At 41.3% G+C, this 17,868-nt stretch overlaps 1 protein-coding gene across 1 annotated transcript; it reads right to left on the minus strand.

Moving 5' to 3' along the window:
- Window positions 1-10,783: 10,783 nt before the first annotated feature.
- Window positions 10,784-16,165, minus strand: LOC136414858 (uncharacterized). The gene is made up of 2 exons (XM_066399079.1): window positions 12,055-16,165; window positions 10,784-11,394 (listed from the first exon to the last, which is right to left on the minus strand). Exons 1-2 carry the CDS (start codon window positions 16,163-16,165, stop codon window positions 10,784-10,786), a joined length of 4,722 nt encoding a protein of 1,573 aa, XP_066255176.1.
- Between the last annotated feature and the right edge of the window lie 1,703 nt (window positions 16,166-17,868).

The raw sequence follows: 17,868 nt of genomic DNA on the forward strand, positions 1-17,868 counted from the left end.
GCTTGTCTAGAGGAACATTTTGAGTGGTCAAACGGCCGAATCGGGCCAGAAGTTTCCGAGCGCGGAGCGTGCAAACTTTTAATACTTACCCGGTATATTTGACGTATGTGTACTTCTATCTCTGGAATTCATCAAAATAATCCCACGAATGTTCCTACCGTTGGATAGAGCTTGTCTAGAGGAACATTTTGAATGGTCAAACGGCCGAATCGTACCAGAATTTTCCGAGCGCGGAGCGTGCAAACTTTTAATACTTACCCGGTTTATTTGACGTATGTGTACTACTATCTCTGGAATTCATCAAAATAGTCCCACGAATGTTCCTACCGTTGGATAGAGCTTGTCTAGAGGAACATTTTGAGTGGTCAAACGGCCGAATCGGGCCAGAAGTTTCCGAGCGCGGAGCGTGCAAACTTTTAATACTTACCCGGTATATTTGACGTATGTGTACTTCTATCTCTGGAATTCATCAAAATAGTCCACGACTGATCCTACCGTTGGATAGAGCTTGTCTAGAGGAACAGTTTGAGTGGTCAAACGGCCGAATCGGACCAGAAGTTTCCGAGCGCGGAGCGTGCAAACTTTTAATAATTACCCGGTTTATTCGACGTATATAAATTTTTTTCTCTGGAATTCACCAAAATAGTCCCACGAATGATCCTACCGTTGGATAGAGCTTGTCTAGAGGAACATTTTGAGTGGTCAAACGGCCGAATCGGACCAGAAGTTTCCGAGCGCGGAGCGTGCAAACTTTTAATAATTACCCGGTTTGTTTGACGTATGTGTAATTCTATCTCTGGAATTCATCAAAATAGACCACGAATGATCCTACCGTTGGATAGAGCTTGTCTAGAGGAACATTTTGAGTGGTCAAACGGCCGAATCGGACAGGAAGTTTCCGAGCGCGGAGCGTGCAAACTTTTAATAATTCCCCGGTTTGTTTGACGTATGTGTAATTCTATCTCTGGAATTCACCAAAATAGTCCCACGAATGATCCTACCGTTGGATAGAGCTTGTCTAGAGGAACATTTTGAGTGGTCAAACGGCCGAATCCGACAGGAAGTTTCCGAGCGCGGAGCGTGCAAACTTTTAATAATTACCCGGTTTATTTGACGTATGTGTACTTCTATCTCTGGAATTCATCAAAATATTCCCACGAATGATCCTACCGTTGGATAGAGCTTGTCTAGAGGAACATTTTGAGTGGTCAAACGGCCGAATCGGACCAGAAGTTTCCGAGCGCGGAGCGTGCAAACTTTTAATAATTACCCGGTTTATTTGACGTATGTGTACCTCTATCTCTGGAATTCATCAAAATAGTCCCACGAATGATCCTACCGTTGTATAGAGCTTGTCTAGAGGAACATTTTGAGTGGTCAAACGGCCGAATCGTACCAGAATTTTCCGAGCGCGGAGCGTGCAAACTTTTAATACTTACCCGGTTTATTTGACGTATGTGTACTACTATCTCTGGAATTCATCAAAATAGTCCCACGAATGTTCCTACCGTTGGATAGAGCTTGTCTAGAGGAACATTTTGAGTGGTCAAACGGCCGAATCGGGCCAGAAGTTTCCGAGCGCGGAGCGTGCAAACTTTTAATACTTACCCGGTATATTTGACGTATGTGTACTTCTATCTCTGGAATTCATCAAAATAATCCCACGAATGTTCCTACCGTTGGATAGAGCTTGTCTAGAGGAACATTTTGAATGGTCAAACGGCCGAATCGTACCAGAATTTTCCGAGCGCGGAGCGTGCAAACTTTTAATACTTACCCGGTATATTTGACGTATGTGTACTTCTATCTCTGGAATTCATCAAAATAATCCCACGAATGTTCCTACCGTTGGATAGAGCTTGTCTAGAGGAACATTTTGAATGGTCAAACGGCCGAATCGTACCAGAATTTTCCGAGCGCGGAGCGTGCAAACTTTTAATTCTTACCCGGTATATTTGACGTGTGTAAATTTTTTTCTCTGGAATTCATCAAAATAGTCCCACGAATGTTCCTACCGTTGGATAGAGCTTGTCTAGAGGAACATTTTGAATGGTCAAACGGCCGAATCGTACCAGAATTTTCCGAGCGCGGAGCGTGCAAACTTTTAATACTTACCCGGTTTATTTGACGTATGTGTACTACTATCTCTGGAATTCATCAAAATAGTCCCACGAATGTTCCTACCGTTGGATAGAGCTTGTCTAGAGGAACATTTTGAGTGGTCAAACGGCCGAATCGGACCAGAATTTTCCGAGCGCGGAGCGTGCAAACTTTTAATAATTACCCGGTTTATTTGACGGTTGTGTACTTCTATCTCTGGAATTCATCAAAATAGTCCCACGAATGTTCCTATCGTTGGATAGAGCTTGTCGAGAGGAACATTTTGAGTGGTCAAACGGCCGAATCGGACCAGAATTTCCGAGCGCGGAGCGTGCAAACTTTTAATAATTACCCGGTTTATTTGACGGTTGTGTACTTCTATCTCTGGAATTCATCAAAATAGTCCCACGAATGTTCCTACCGTTGGATAGAGCTTGTCGAGAGGAACATTTTGAGTGGTCAAACGGCCGAATCGGACCAGAATTTCCGAGCGCGGAGCGTGCAAACTTTTAATAATTACCCGGTTTATTTGACGTATGTGTACCTCTATCTCTGGAATTCATCAAAATAGTCCCACGAATGATCCTACCGTTGGATAGAGCTTGTCTAGAGGAACATTTTGAGTGGTCAAACGGCCGAAACGGACCAGAAGTTTCCGAGCGCGGAGCGTGCAAACTTTTAATACTTACCCGGTATATTTGACGTGTGCAAATTTTTTTCTCTGGAATTCATCAAAATAGTCCCACGAATGTTCCTACCGTTGGATAGAGCTTGTCGAGAGGAACATTTTGAGTGGTCAAACGGCCGAATCGGACCAGAATTTTCCGAGCGCGGAGCGTGCAAACTTTTAATAATTACCCGGTTTATTTGACGTATGTGTACTCCTATCTCTGGAATTCATCAAAATAGTCCCACGAATGATCCCAACGTTGGATAGAGCTTGTCAAGAGGAACATATTGAGTGGTCAAACGGCCGAATCGGACCAGAATTTTCCGAGCGCGGAGCGTGCAAACTTTTAATTCTTACCCGGTATATTTGACGTGTGTAAATTTTTTTCTCTGGAATTCATCAAAATAGTCCCACGAATGTTCCTACCGTTGGATAGAGCTTGTCTAGAGGAACATTTTGAGTGGTCAAACGGCCGAATCGGACCAGAATTTTCCGAGCGCGGAGCGTGCAAACTTTTAATAATTACCCGGTTTATTTGACGGTTGTGTACTTCTATCTGTGGAATTCATCAAAATAGTCCCACGAATGTTCCTATCGTTGGATAGAGCTTGTCAAGAGGAACATTTTGAGTGGTCAAACGGCCTAGTCGGACCAGAAGTTTCCGAGCGCGGAGCGTGCAAACTTTTAATAATTACCCGGTTTATTTGACGTATGTGTACCTCTATCTCTGGAATTCATCAAAATAGTCCCACGAATGATCCTACCGTTGGATAGAGCTTGTCTAGAGGAACATTTTGAGTGGTCAAACGGCCGAATCGGACCAGAAGTTTCCGAGCGCGGAGCGTGCAAACTTTTAATACTTACCCGGTATATTTGACGTGTGCAAATTTTTTTCTCTGGAATTCATCAAAATAGTCCCACGAATGTTCCTACCGTTGGATAGAGCTTGTCGAGAGGAACATTTTGAGTGGTCAAACGGCCGAATCGGACCAGAATTTTCCGAGCGCGGAGCGTGCAAACTTTTAATAATTACCCGGTTTATTTGACGTATGTGTACTCCTATCTCTGGAATTCATCAAAATAGTCCCACGAATGTTCCTACCGTTGGATAGAGCTTGTCTAGAGGAACATTTTGAGTGGTCAAACGGCCGAATCGGGCCAGAAGTTTCCGAGCGCGGAGCGTGCAAACTTTTAATACTTACCCGGTATATTTGACGTATGTGTACTACTATCTCTGGAATTCATCAAAATAGTCCCACGAATGTTCCTACCGTTGGATAGAGCTTGTCTAGAGGAACATTTTGAGTGGTCAAACGGCCGAATCGGGCCAGAAGTTTCCGAGCGCGGAGCGTGCAAACTTTTAATACTTACCCGGTATATTTGACGTATGTGTACTTCTATCTCTGGAATTCATCAAAATAATCCCACAAATGTTCCTACCGTTGGATAGAGCTTGTCTAGAGGAACATTTTGAATGGTCAAACGGCCGAATCGTACCAGAATTTTCCGAGCGCGGAGCGTGCAAACTTTTAATACTTACCCGGTTTATTTGACGTATGTGTACTACTATCTCTGGAATTCATCAAAATAGTCCCACGAATGTTCCTACCGTTGGATAGAGCTTGTCTAGAGGAACATTTTGAGTGGTCAAACGGCCGAATCGGGCCAGAAGTTTCCGAGCGCGGAGCGTGCAAACTTTTAATACTTACCCGGTATATTTGACGTATGTGTACTTCTATCTCTGGAATTCATCAAAATAATCCCACGAATGTTCCTACCGTTGGATAGAGCTTGTCTAGAGGAACATTTTGAATGGTCAAACGGCCGAATCGTACCAGAATTTTCCGAGCGCGGAGCGTGCAAACTTTTAATTCTTACCCGGTATATTTGACGTGTGTAAATTTTTTTCTCTGGAATTCATCAAAATAGTCCCACGAATGTTCCTACCGTTGGATAGAGCTTGTCTAGAGGAACATTTTGAATGGTCAAACGGCCGAATCGTACCAGAATTTTCCGAGCGCGGAGCGTGCAAACTTTTAATACTTACCCGGTTTATTTGACGTATGTGTACTACTATCTCTGGAATTCATCAAAATAGTCCCACGAATGTTCCTACCGTTGGATAGAGCTTGTCTAGAGGAACATTTTGAGTGGTCAAACGGCCGAATCGGACCAGAATTTTCCGAGCGCGGAGCGTGCAAACTTTTAATAATTACCCGGTTTATTTGACGGTTGTGTACTTCTATCTCTGGAATTCATCAAAATAGTCCCACGAATGTTCCTATCGTTGGATAGAGCTTGTCGAGAGGAACATTTTGAGTGGTCAAACGGCCGAATCGGACCAGAATTTCCGAGCGCGGAGCGTGCAAACTTTTAATACTTACCCGATATATTTGACGTGTGTAAATTTTTTTCTCTGGAATTCATCAAAATAGTCCCACGAATGTTCCTACCGTTGGATAGAGCTTGTCGAGAGGAACATTTTGAGTGGTCAAACGGCCGAATCGGACCAGAATTTCCGAGCGCGGAGCGTGCAAACTTTTAATAATTACCCGGTTTATTTGACGTATGTGTACCTCTATCTCTGGAATTCATCAAAATAGTCCCACGAATGATCCTACCGTTGGATAGAGCTTGTCTAGAGGAACATTTTGAGTGGTCAAACGGCCGAAACGGACCAGAAGTTTCCGAGCGCGGAGCGTGCAAACTTTTAATACTTACCCGGTATATTTGACGTGTGCAAATTTTTTTCTCTGGAATTCATCAAAATAGTCCCACGAATGTTCCTACCGTTGGATAGAGCTTGTCGAGAGGAACATTTTGAGTGGTCAAACGGCCGAATCGGACCAGAATTTTCCGAGCGCGGAGCGTGCAAACTTTTAATAATTACCCGGTTTATTTGACGTATGTGTACTCCTATCTCTGGAATTCATCAAAATAGTCCCACGAATGATCCCAACGTTGGATAGAGCTTGTCAAGAGGAACATATTGAGTGGTCAAACGGCCGAATCGGACCAGAATTTTCCGAGCGCGGAGCGTGCAAACTTTTAATTCTTACCCGGTATATTTGACGTGTGTAAATTTTTTTCTCTGGAATTCATCAAAATAGTCCCACGAATGTTCCTACCGTTGGATAGAGCTTGTCTAGAGGAACATTTTGAGTGGTCAAACGGCCGAATCGGACCAGAATTTTCCGAGCGCGGAGCGTGCAAACTTTTAATAATTACCCGGTTTATTTGACGTATGTGTACTCCTATCTCTGGAATTCATCAAAATAGTCCCACGAATGATCCCAACGTTGGATAGAGCTTGTCGAGAGGAACATTTTGAGTGGTCAAACGGCCGAATCGGACCAGAATTTTCCGAGCGCGGAGCGTGCAAACTTTTAATAATTACCCGGTTTATTTGACGTATGTGTACTCCTATCTCTGGAATTCATCAAAATAGTCCCACGAATGATCCCAACGTTGGATAGAGCTTGTCGAGAGGAACATTTTGAGTGGTCAAACCGCCGAATCGGACCAGAATTTTCCGAGCGCGGAGCGTGCAAACTTTTAATAATTACCCGGTTTATTTGACGTATGTGTACTTCTATCTCTGGAATTCATCAAAATAGTCCCACGAATGTTCCTACCGTTGGATAGAGCTTGTCTAGAGGAACATTTTGAATGGTCAAACGGCCGAATCGTACCAGAATTTTCCGAGCGCGGAGCGTGCAAACTTTTAATACTTACCCGGTTTATTTGACGTATGTGTACTACTATCTCTGGAATTCATCAAAATAGTCCCACGAATGTTCCTACCGTTGGATAGAGCTTGTCTAGAGGAACATTTTGAGTGGTCAAACGGCCGAATCGGGCCAGAAGTTTCCGAGCGCGGAGCGTGCAAACTTTTAATACTTACCCGGTATATTTGACGTATGTGTACTTCTATCTCTGGAATTCATCAAAATAATCCCACGAATGTTCCTACCGTTGGATAGAGCTTGTCTAGAGGAACATTTTGAATGGTCAAACGGCCGAATCGTACCAGAATTTTCCGAGCGCGGAGCGTGCAAACTTTTAATTCTTACCCGGTATATTTGACGTGTGTAAATTTTTTTCTCTGGAATTCATCAAAATAGTCCCACGAATGTTCCTACCGTTGGATAGAGCTTGTCTAGAGGAACATTTTGAATGGTCAAACGGCCGAATCGTACCAGAATTTTCCGAGCGCGGAGCGTGCAAACTTTTAATACTTACCCGGTTTATTTGACGTATGTGTACTACTATCTCTGGAATTCATCAAAATAGTCCCACGAATGTTCCTACCGTTGGATAGAGCTTGTCTAGAGGAACATTTTGAGTGGTCAAACGGCCGAATCGGACCAGAATTTTCCGAGCGCGGAGCGTGCAAACTTTTAATAATTACCCGGTTTATTTGACGGTTGTGTACTTCTATCTCTGGAATTCATCAAAATAGTCCCACGAATGTTCCTATCGTTGGATAGAGCTTGTCGAGAGGAACATTTTGAGTGGTCAAACGGCCGAATCGGACCAGAATTTCCGAGCGCGGAGCGTGCAAACTTTTAATACTTACCCGATATATTTGACGTGTGTAAATTTTTTTCTCTGGAATTCATCAAAATAGTCCCACGAATGTTCCTACCGTTGGATAGAGCTTGTCTAGAGGAACATTTTGAATGGTCAAACGGCCGAATGGTACCAGAATTTTCCGAGCGCGGAGCGTGCAAACTTTTAATAATTACCCGGTTTATTTGACGTATGTGTACTTCTATCTCTGGAATTCATCAAAATAGTCCCACGAATGTTCCTACCGTTGGATAGAGCTTGTCTAGAGGAACATTTTGAGTGGTCAAACGGCCGAATCGGACCAGAATTTTCCGAGCGCGGAGCGTGCAAACTTTTAATAATTACCCGGTTTATTTGACGGTTGTGTACTTCTATCTCTGGAATTCATCAAAATAGTCCCACGAATGTTCCTATCGTTGGATAGAGCTTGTCGAGAGGAACATTTTGAGTGGTCAAACGGCCGAATCGGACCAGAATTTCCGAGCGCGGAGCGTGCAAACTTTTAATTCTTACCCGGTATATTTGACGTGTGTAAATTTTTTTCTCTGGAATTCATCAAAATAGTCCCACGAATGTTCCTACCGTTGGATAGAGCTTGTCTAGAGGAACATTTTGAGTGGTCAAACGGCCGAATCGGACCAGAATTTTCCGAGCGCGGAGCGTGCAAACTTTTAATAATTACCCGGTTTATTTGACGGTTGTGTACTTCTATCTCTGGAATTCATCAAAATAGTCCCACGAATGTTCCTATCGTTGGATAGAGCTTGTCGAGAGGAACATTTTGAGTGGTCAAACGGCCGAATCGGACCAGAAGTTTCCGAGCGCGGAGCGTGCAAACTTTTAATACTTACCCAGTATATTTGACGTGTGCAAATTTTTTTCTCTGGAATTCATCAAAATAGTCCCACGAATGTTCCTACCGTTGGATAGAGCTTGTCTAGAGGAACATTTTGAGTGGTCAAACGGCCGAATCGGACCAGAATTTTCCGAGCGCGGAGCGTGCAAACTTTTAATAATTACCCGGTTTATTTGACGTATGTGTACTCCTATCTCTGGAATTCATCAAAATAGTCCCACGAATGATCCCAACGTTGGATAGAGCTTGTCAAGAGGAACATATTGAGTGGTCAAACGGCCGAATCGTACCAGAATTTTCCGAGCGCGGAGCGTGCAAACTTTTAATAATTACCCGGTTTATTTGACGTATGTGTACTCCTATCTCTGGAATTCATCAAAATAGTCCCACGAATGTTCCTATCGTTGGATAGAGCTTGTCTAGAGGAACATTTTGAGTGGTCAAACGGCCGAATCGGACCAGAATTTTCCGAGCGCGGAGCGTGCAAACTTTTAATAATTACCCGGTTTATTTGACGGTTGTGTACTTCTATCTCTGGAATTCATCAAAATAGTCCCACGAATGTTCCTATCGTTGGATAGAGCTTGTCAAGAGGAACATTTTGAGTGGTCAAACGGCCTAGTCGGACCAGAAGTTTCCGAGCGCGGAGCGTGCAAACTTTTAATAATTACCCGGTTTATTTGACGTATGTGTACCTCTATCTCTGGAATTCATCAAAATAGTCCCACGAATGATCCTACCGTTGGATAGAGCTTGTCTAGAGGAACATTTTGAGTGGTCAAACGGCCGAATCGGACCAGAAGTTTCCGAGCGCGGAGCGTGCAAACTTTTAATACTTACCCGGTATATTTGACGTGTGCAAATTTTTTTCTCTGGAATTCATCAAAATAGTCCCACGAATGTTCCTACCGTTGGATAGAGCTTGTCGAGAGGAACATTTTGAGTGGTCAAACGGCCGAATCGGACCAGAATTTTCCGAGCGCGGAGCGTGCAAACTTTTAATAATTACCCGGTTTATTTGACGTATGTGTACTCCTATCTCTGGAATTCATCAAAATAGTCCCACGAATGTTCCTACCGTTGGATAGAGCTTGTCTAGAGGAACATTTTGAGTGGTCAAACGGCCGAATCGGGCCAGAAGTTTCCGAGCGCGGAGCGTGCAAACTTTTAATACTTACCCGGTATATTTGACGTATGTGTACTACTATCTCTGGAATTCATCAAAATAGTCCCACGAATGTTCCTACCGTTGGATAGAGCTTGTCTAGAGGAACATTTTGAGTGGTCAAACGGCCGAATCGGACCAGAATTTTCCGAGCGCGGAGCGTGCAAACTTTTAATAATTACCCGGTTTATTTGACGTATGTGTACTTCTATCTCTGGAATTCATCAAAATAGTCCCACGAATGTTCCTACCGTTGGATAGAGCTTGTCGAGAGGAACATTTTGAGTGGTCAAACGGCCGAATCGGACCAGAATTTTCCGAGCGCGGAGCGTGCAAACTTTTAATAATTACCCGGTTTATTTGACGTATGTGTACTCCTATCTCTGGAATTCATCAAAATAGTCCCACGAATGATCCCAACGTTGGATAGAGCTTGTCTAGAGGAACATTTTGAGTGGTCAAACGGCCGAATCGTACCAGAATTTTCCGAGCGCGGAGCGTGCAAACTTTTAATACTGTTTAATCCGGCTCGAAGGACCAAAAATGTTGATCCGGCTCGTAGGACCAAAAATGTTGATCCGGCTCGAAGGACCAAACTGTTTATTCGTGGATCGTGGTACCAAGATGTTGATTAGACATGGCCTAATTCTTGATACGTCTAGTAAGCAATGGACTGGATGCTTGCGAAGGACCACCCTGAGTTCGCGGTCTCAGAGACACCGTGTTCGTGCAAATGAAAACAAAACCCTTTTCTAACGGTAACAAAGGTTTATTATTCACTAACAACTTCGAGTAATGTAGCAAAGAAATAACAACTTTTCGTGACAAGTTAATTAGTGTAGTAATTAACCGTGTATAGGAACCGTGTGTAAAGTAATCGCGTACGAGTAACGTGCAAAGTACGGAGTTAAGGGTCGACGGAGACGCACAAGAAGAGAGCGATTTTTCTTCTTGCAAAATCTTAAATACTAAAGTTAATGGTAACCGTACATAGGCGTACCAGAAACTAAGAGGTCATCATCGGCGCTTCTTCTAGATTTGTCCTTGTGACTTGCCTAACTTTAACAATATAATTGGGTTTTATTGGAGGGCGTTTATGACCAGCATCGAGAACGTGTCTAAATTCTAGTACGCACAAAAGGTCGGCGAGGAGTTTTATTACACAGTTAGTCTAAGATCAAACAAAATGCGAATCAACATCTGGTCATACGGACAAAGTGGCAAGAGAAACGAGTAATGTCCATAGGCGTAGCACACGGATTTCTTACATACTAGTCACACATTTAATACTAGGCTTATGAAGAATACAACTTATCGAACTAATACATTAAATTAATTATCGGGAATTCTGTCCCCTACACAAGCCCTAACATGCCGGCCCCGTTAAAAGGTCGTTACCTTTTAAATTATTTACAAAGAGTTATTTGTTATTCATGGGCAATGGGCATATTTTCGACAATGATCTTCGCGATATAGTTCCACTGGGTAAGCGCACTGACACTACACGTATCACATGATCCTTTCCTTCGTGGAGTTCGACAACTCGAGCTAAAATCCAGCGCAGTGGGGCAGTATTGTGTTCCACCAGTAAAACTAATGCTCCAATATCTATGGTTTTATCTACAGTGTTCTTCCATTTACATCGAGTTTGCAAATTTGTCAAATAGTCTCTGGACCAACTATTCCAAAAATGCTGCTGGAGTTGTTGAAGTCGTTCGTAATGAGATAAGCGAGAGATAACGGCGTTCTGGTAGTCGGGTTGTGGTAAACTTGCCAACGAGTCACCAATAAGGAAATGCGCGGGAGTTAAGGGTGCATAGTCGTTTATGTCGTTTGAGATTGGCATTAGTGGTCGCGAGTTGAGACAAGCTTCGATTTTTACTAATAGGGTGTACATCTCTTCGTATGTTAGAGATGATTCACCTAAGACGCGGCGAAGATGAAACTTAGTCGATTTCACCGCCGCCTCCCACAATCCTCCCATATGGGCACTACGCGCGGGTATGAAATGCCACTTTATCAAATGATTGGCTAAAAATGTAGTTGTGGCGTTAATGTGTGATTCATTATTTATTAAGTTATAGAGTTCGATAAAATAATTATTGGCCCCTACAAAGTTAGAACCATTGTCTGAATGTATGTTTGTTGGTTTTCCTCGTCTGGAACAGAACCTTTCCAAAGCATTCAAAAAGCTATCGGTCGAAAGATCTTTAACCAGTTCGATATGTACTGCACGCGTGGCAAAACAAACAAAAATGCATATGTAAGTTTTTACGGATTTGGCTCTACGCAGCGTACCCTCCTTTATGAGTATAGGCCCTGCATAATCGATTCCGCAATTTGAAAAAGGTCGTGAAGGCGTTACCCTTGCGGTCGGAAGGGAACCCATTAAAAATTTCGAAGGTTTCGGTTTTACTCTAAAACATCTTATACATCTACTAAGGTTACGTTTAACTGCATTTTTTCCGTTTATTATCCAAAATCTGAGGCGAATTATCGAAAGCAAGTTTTGAACTCCCGCGTGGAGATGTTTCATATGCTCATTCTGTATTATCAAGTCAGTGAATTTATGTTTATACGGTAATATAATAGGGTGTTGTTGTTCAAAATTAAATTGTGAATTTATTAAACGTCCCCCGACTCGAAGTATTCCTTCTGAATCGAGAAATGGGTTTAGATTCAAAATTTTACTTTCGCTTGGGAGTTTTTTACTTTTGGATAAGTCGGAAATTTCCTTTTCGAAGCTATCCCGTTGAACCAATTTTACTAATAAAAGCAGTGACTCGTTTAATTCTTCAACTGTCAAGGCTGTTGACTTATTCATCACTTTGCGGCATCGATTTTTAAGTCTGCATATGTAACCTACTACTCTGTGCAGTTTGAAGAAGGTAGAAAATCTATCAAAAATGTTAAGTCCGTAGTTGTTGCTATTTACACTCGTTGTTTTATATACTGTGGTATGATTATTTTTTAATTCGGGCAAGACATCGACGGGAACCTCATGGCTATCTAAGTTCGCTTCCGTCCTTGATGTGTTTTTCTTTAAAAATTCGGGACCGTGAAACCAAAGATCACATCCCAGCAATTCCCTTGGGCTCAATCCTCTCGATATTACATCTGCAGGGTTGGCCTTGCTTGGCACGTGAGCCCACTCCGTTATCTTGGTCAATTCATTAATTTTTGCCACTCGATTGGCAACAAAGGTCTTAAGGTGAGCAGGATCAATTTTCAACCATGCCAAAACAATACTAGAATCCGTGAAGTATCGTACGTCTGATATTTGTATGTCTAAAATTTGTCTTACCGTATTCATTAGTTTGGCTAAAAGGTGGGCCGCTAGAAGCTCAAGTCGAGGCAAGGTCAATTTTTTAGCTGGAGCTACCCTTGATTTTCCTGTCAACAGTCGTAATTCGCGACTACCTGACTCATCCTCCGAGGCCACGTAAATACAGGCTCCGTAAGCCTTTTCGGAGCTATCAGAAAATCCGTACAATCTTATATGGGCCGTCTTTGTTGGAATTACAAGCCTATCGATCTTGTATTCATTGAGGCACTCCAGTTCATTCGAGAATTCCTCCCAAATCTGTCTTAGGTCATTCGGGACTACTTGATCCCAACCGATATGTAATTTCCATAGAGCTTGAATGATTAACTTGGCCTTAGTTAATGCGGGACCTATCAACCCAAGCGGGTCAAAGATCTGCGAAATTTTCGAAAGAATAGTCCTTTTGGTAACACGGGATGGCTCGTATTTAATATTTACTGAATACTTCAGAGTATCTTGTTTAGGATCCCAGCTGATTCCAAGAGTTTTTATATGTTTATCTTCATGAGGTAGAATTAAATTGTCGTGATTTTCGTTACTGTTTGCTTGTAGGATACTGTTTAGAACTATGTTACTGTTGGACGACCATTTTCTCAATTTAAAATTAGCTTGACTTAAAATATCGTCTAGTTCCCTATAAATTTGCAATGCATCTGTTTCCGAATCAATGCTAACCAACAGGTCATCCATGTAGAACGAACGTTTAATTATTTCTGCTGTTCGTGGATACCTGTCTTTGTTGCGCTCGGCCAATTCTATCAAGCAACGTGTGGCTTGAAAGGGTGCACTCGATGTGCCATACGTTACCGTGTTGAGTTTATACACATTAATCGGATCATTAAGATTTGCTCGCCATAGTATCTTTTGGAAGTTACGTTCTTCCTCATGAATTTTTATACATCGGTACATCATTTTGATGTCCGCGCTCAAAACAATTTTGCGAAGTCTTAGACGTATCAAAATTGAGTACAAGTCATCTTGTACTACTGGTCCTACCAAAAGCGTGTCATTCAGGGAAATTCCTAAACTTGTTTTGCAGCTTGCATCAAAAACGACGCGACACTTCGTGGTAATAGAATTCTTTAGTACCGCACTGTGGGGTAAAAAATAAGAATTGTTTGGAATAGAGATGTCCTTTTCAATGGGTCCTTGAAGCGTCATGTGGCCTAAGTTCTCATATTCCGTCATAAATTCTACGTACTGCTTCTTGAGGTCCTTGTCCTTTTCTAACCTTTTCTCTACATTTTTTAACCGTTTTAGGGCATTCGATTTGGAGTCACCCAGACTAAAATCTGTTTGATTATTGAACGGATACCTTACGACAAAACTGTTGTCCATGTCGCGGGTTGTAGTTTGATTAAAATATTCCTCACAATAATTTTCTTCCTTTGATAGGAATTTAACATTTTCAAACTCTTCAATCTGCCAGAATTTCGTCAACGAATCATTTAATGTTTTATTTGAAATACTAGTCGCAAGGTTGCACACTACTTTCCGACTTTGAGATTCTCTGCATATTAAATTGCCCGATATTACCCAGCCTAAAGAGGTTTCTTGTAACATTGGCAATCCCTTTCCTAATTTAAGTTTACCCGAACCTAATAGATTATAAAATATATCTACCCCTAATAAAACATCAATTTGTTTTGGTTCATTAAATTTTTCATCAGCTAGATTGATATTTGTTGGAATTTGAAGTACCGAACTGGGAAATCTAAATGAGGGTAGATTTTCGGTAAGAATGGGTAAAACCAAAAATGCTATGTTAGATTCATATTGGTTGAACCTGGATTTTATTTTCGTGTGCACTCGCTGATTAATCTTTGTGACAATTTGACTGATACCTGATAATGAAAGGTCAATTGTTTGGGGACTTAAGTTTAACTTTCTGCAGAAGTTTTCTGTCATTAAATTTGACTGGCTTCCGCAATCGAGTAAGGCATTGCATTTATGCCAATTTCCTTTTCTGTCTGAGATGAGAATGGTAGCCGTAGATAGTAGTACTTGATTTTTATCAATACCTAACGATGATAATGCCAAAGGATTGTTTTCCGTATCGTACGTGACCGCGTTACTTTGGCCGATTGTTAAAACTGTAGATTGTTTGGATTCTCCATACCTTCTCAATACATCGTGAGCCGAAGGATTAGATGGAGAACTGATCGATGATTCATGTTCAGTTAATGATGAGGAAGGTTCATTAGTGCTGCTGTTGCTAGAATTTTGAACATGTTCACTTCCTGAACGTTTCTCTATATGTAACGTGCTATTATGTTTTTGGTTGCATTTTTTGCATCCTCTTGATCTACATTCCTGTTTCAGATGCCCTGGACGTAAACAGTTGCTACACAATTTATGTCTTCGAATTTCGTTATATTTGTCCGACACTGATAATTGGATAAAACGAGGACATTGATGAATGAAATGATTTTCAGTACAGATGTAACACTTATTGATTTTTTCGGTCAAAGAATACGAATAATTCTTAAACTGATGTGATTCGTTTCTTTTCTCGTGGCCTTTGTTTTGCATTCTATCCCTATCATGTTTATTTGAATGTACGGTTGAGAAGCCGCGAACCGCTTCCAACGAACGACATTTTTCGGTTAAAAATTCCATTAATTGATCAACAGTCGGCAATTCAGTATTACATTGTTTCCGCTCCCACTCCTGATTAGTACTATCATCCAGTTTGTTTAATATTATCGGTATCAACAAAACATCCCATTGATCCACGGGTAATTTTAATTTTCCTAATGATGATTTATGTTGCTGAACTGCATCTATTAATTTTCTAATATTTACAGATGATCCTTTATTCGCGTTTGGTAAATTAAGAACTAAACCTTTAGCGTGAATGTTAATAACTGCCTTTTTATTCTCGTATCTTTTTTGTAACAGATTTAAAGCGATTGTATAATTATCGGGAGTTATGTCGAGAGAGTCTATGAGATTTAGCGCATCGCCTTTACAACATAATTTTAGATATAACAATTTTTCTGTTTCACTCAAGTCGGTTCTGCTATGGACTAAGGAATCAAATATGTTTTTGAAACTGAACCAAGTTTCATAATTGCCATAAAATGAACGTAAGCCTAAATCCGGTAATTTTCCTAGACCTCTTGGTGAATTTTGTTTTCCTAAATGAGTATTAGTACTATTTTGATTTTTGCTAATTGAATTTATTAACTGCTTTAATTCTGAAATTAAATTAAAGTAGGCTGATTCGATTTCAATCCGTTGTTCTTCTTCGTTTAAGCTTAAAAATTCTAGACGAGATTGTACTTTATCGAACTGATTATAGTCCTCCTCCACGTTCTTGAGGCGGATTTCTAATTGAACTGTTTCTTGAATATCTCTGTTTTCACGAAGGTACTGTTCAAAACGGGATAAACGTTTAGTTAAAATTCTGCGAGCGTGCAAAAGTTCTCTAAATTCATCGTTCTCGCTAAGAGACTCTGCTGAGCCTAGTTCCATTTCGGATCGTTTTGAAATTTTTTCTTTTTGAGCTCTAGTGGTCATTTTTAACTACTATTGATAACGTGGCGTTAAAATAAATCAATTTACGCGATTCAAACAGAAGTACTACTGGAGAAATTAACTAGTTTCGACTTCTTTAATGTGCATAAATCGAGCATAAACCAAAGTAAATAAGTCGTATCAATCTCATACAACTAACGACCATTTAAAGTATCAAATGGGAATCGGGATTATGAGGTTATGCAAATTCAAAGAGGAAAAATCGTGATAAAAAGGAAATGACTCACCGGGATTGTTTCTTGCTCTCCTTGGGATCCACCGTTCTACTCCTTATTCCGCTTTCGATGTCCTATGTTCCACAGGTTCTGATCCAGTCCCGTGATATCCGGTTCGAAGTGACCAAAAATGTTTAATCCGGCTCGTAGGACCAAAAATGTTGATCCGGCTCGAAGGACCAAAAATGTTGATCCGGCTCGAAGGACCAAACTGTTTATTCGTGGATCGTGGTACCAAGATGTTGATTAGACATGGCCTAATTCTTGATACGTCTAGTAAGCAATGGACTGGATGCTTGCGAAGGACCACCCTGAGTTCGCGGTCTCAGAGACACCGTGTTCGTGCAAATGAAAACAAAACCCTTTTCTAACGGTAACAAAGGTTTATTATTCACTAACAACTTCGAGTAATGTAGCAAAGAAATAACAACTTTTCGTGACAAGTTAATTAGTGTAGTAATTAACCGTGTATAGGAACCGTGTGTAAAGTAATCGCGTACGAGTAACGTGCAAAGTACGGAGTTAAGGGTCGACGGAGACGCACAAGAAGAGAGCGATTTTTCTTCTTGCAAAATCTTAAATACTAAAGTTAATGGTAACCGTACATAGGCGTACCAGAAACTAAGAGGTCATCATCGGCGCTTCTTCTAGATTTGTCCTTGTGACTTGCCTAACTTTAACAATATAATTGGGTTTTATTGGAGGGCGTTTATGACCAGCATCGAGAACGTGTCTAAATTCTAGTACGCACAAAAGGTCGGCGAGGAGTTTTATTACACAGTTAGTCTAAGATCAAACAAAATGCGAATCAACATCTGGTCATACGGACAAAGTGGCAAGAGAAACGAGTAATGTCCATAGGCGTAGCACACGGATTTCTTACATACTAGTCACACATTTAATACTAGGCTTATGAAGAATACAACTTATCGAACTAATACATTAAATTAATTATCGGGAATTCTGTCCCCTACACAAGCCCTAACAAATACTTACCCGGTATATTTGACGTGTGTAAATATTTTTCTCTGGAATTCATCAAAATAGTCCCACGAATATTCCTACCGTTGGATAGAGCTTGTCTAGAGGAACATTTTGAGTGGTCAAACGGCCGAATCGTACCAGAATTTTCCGAGCGCGGAGCGTGCAAACTTTTAATACTTACCCGTTATATTTGACGTGTGTAAATTTTTTTCTCTGGAATTCATCAAAATAGTCCCACGAATGTTCCTACCGTTGGATAGAGCTTGTCGAGAGGAACATTTTGAGTGGTCAAACGGCCGAATCGGACCAGAATTTTCCGAGCGCGGAGCGTGCAAACTTTTAATAATTACCCGGTTTATTTGACGTATGTGTACTTCTATCTCTGGAATTCATCAAAATAGTCCCACGAATGTTCCTACCGTTGGATAGAGCTTGTCGAGA

Source organism: Euwallacea similis, chromosome 18, assembly GCF_039881205.1.
Source record: "Euwallacea similis isolate ESF13 chromosome 18, ESF131.1, whole genome shotgun sequence".
NCBI lineage: Eukaryota > Metazoa > Arthropoda > Insecta > Coleoptera > Curculionidae > Euwallacea > Euwallacea similis.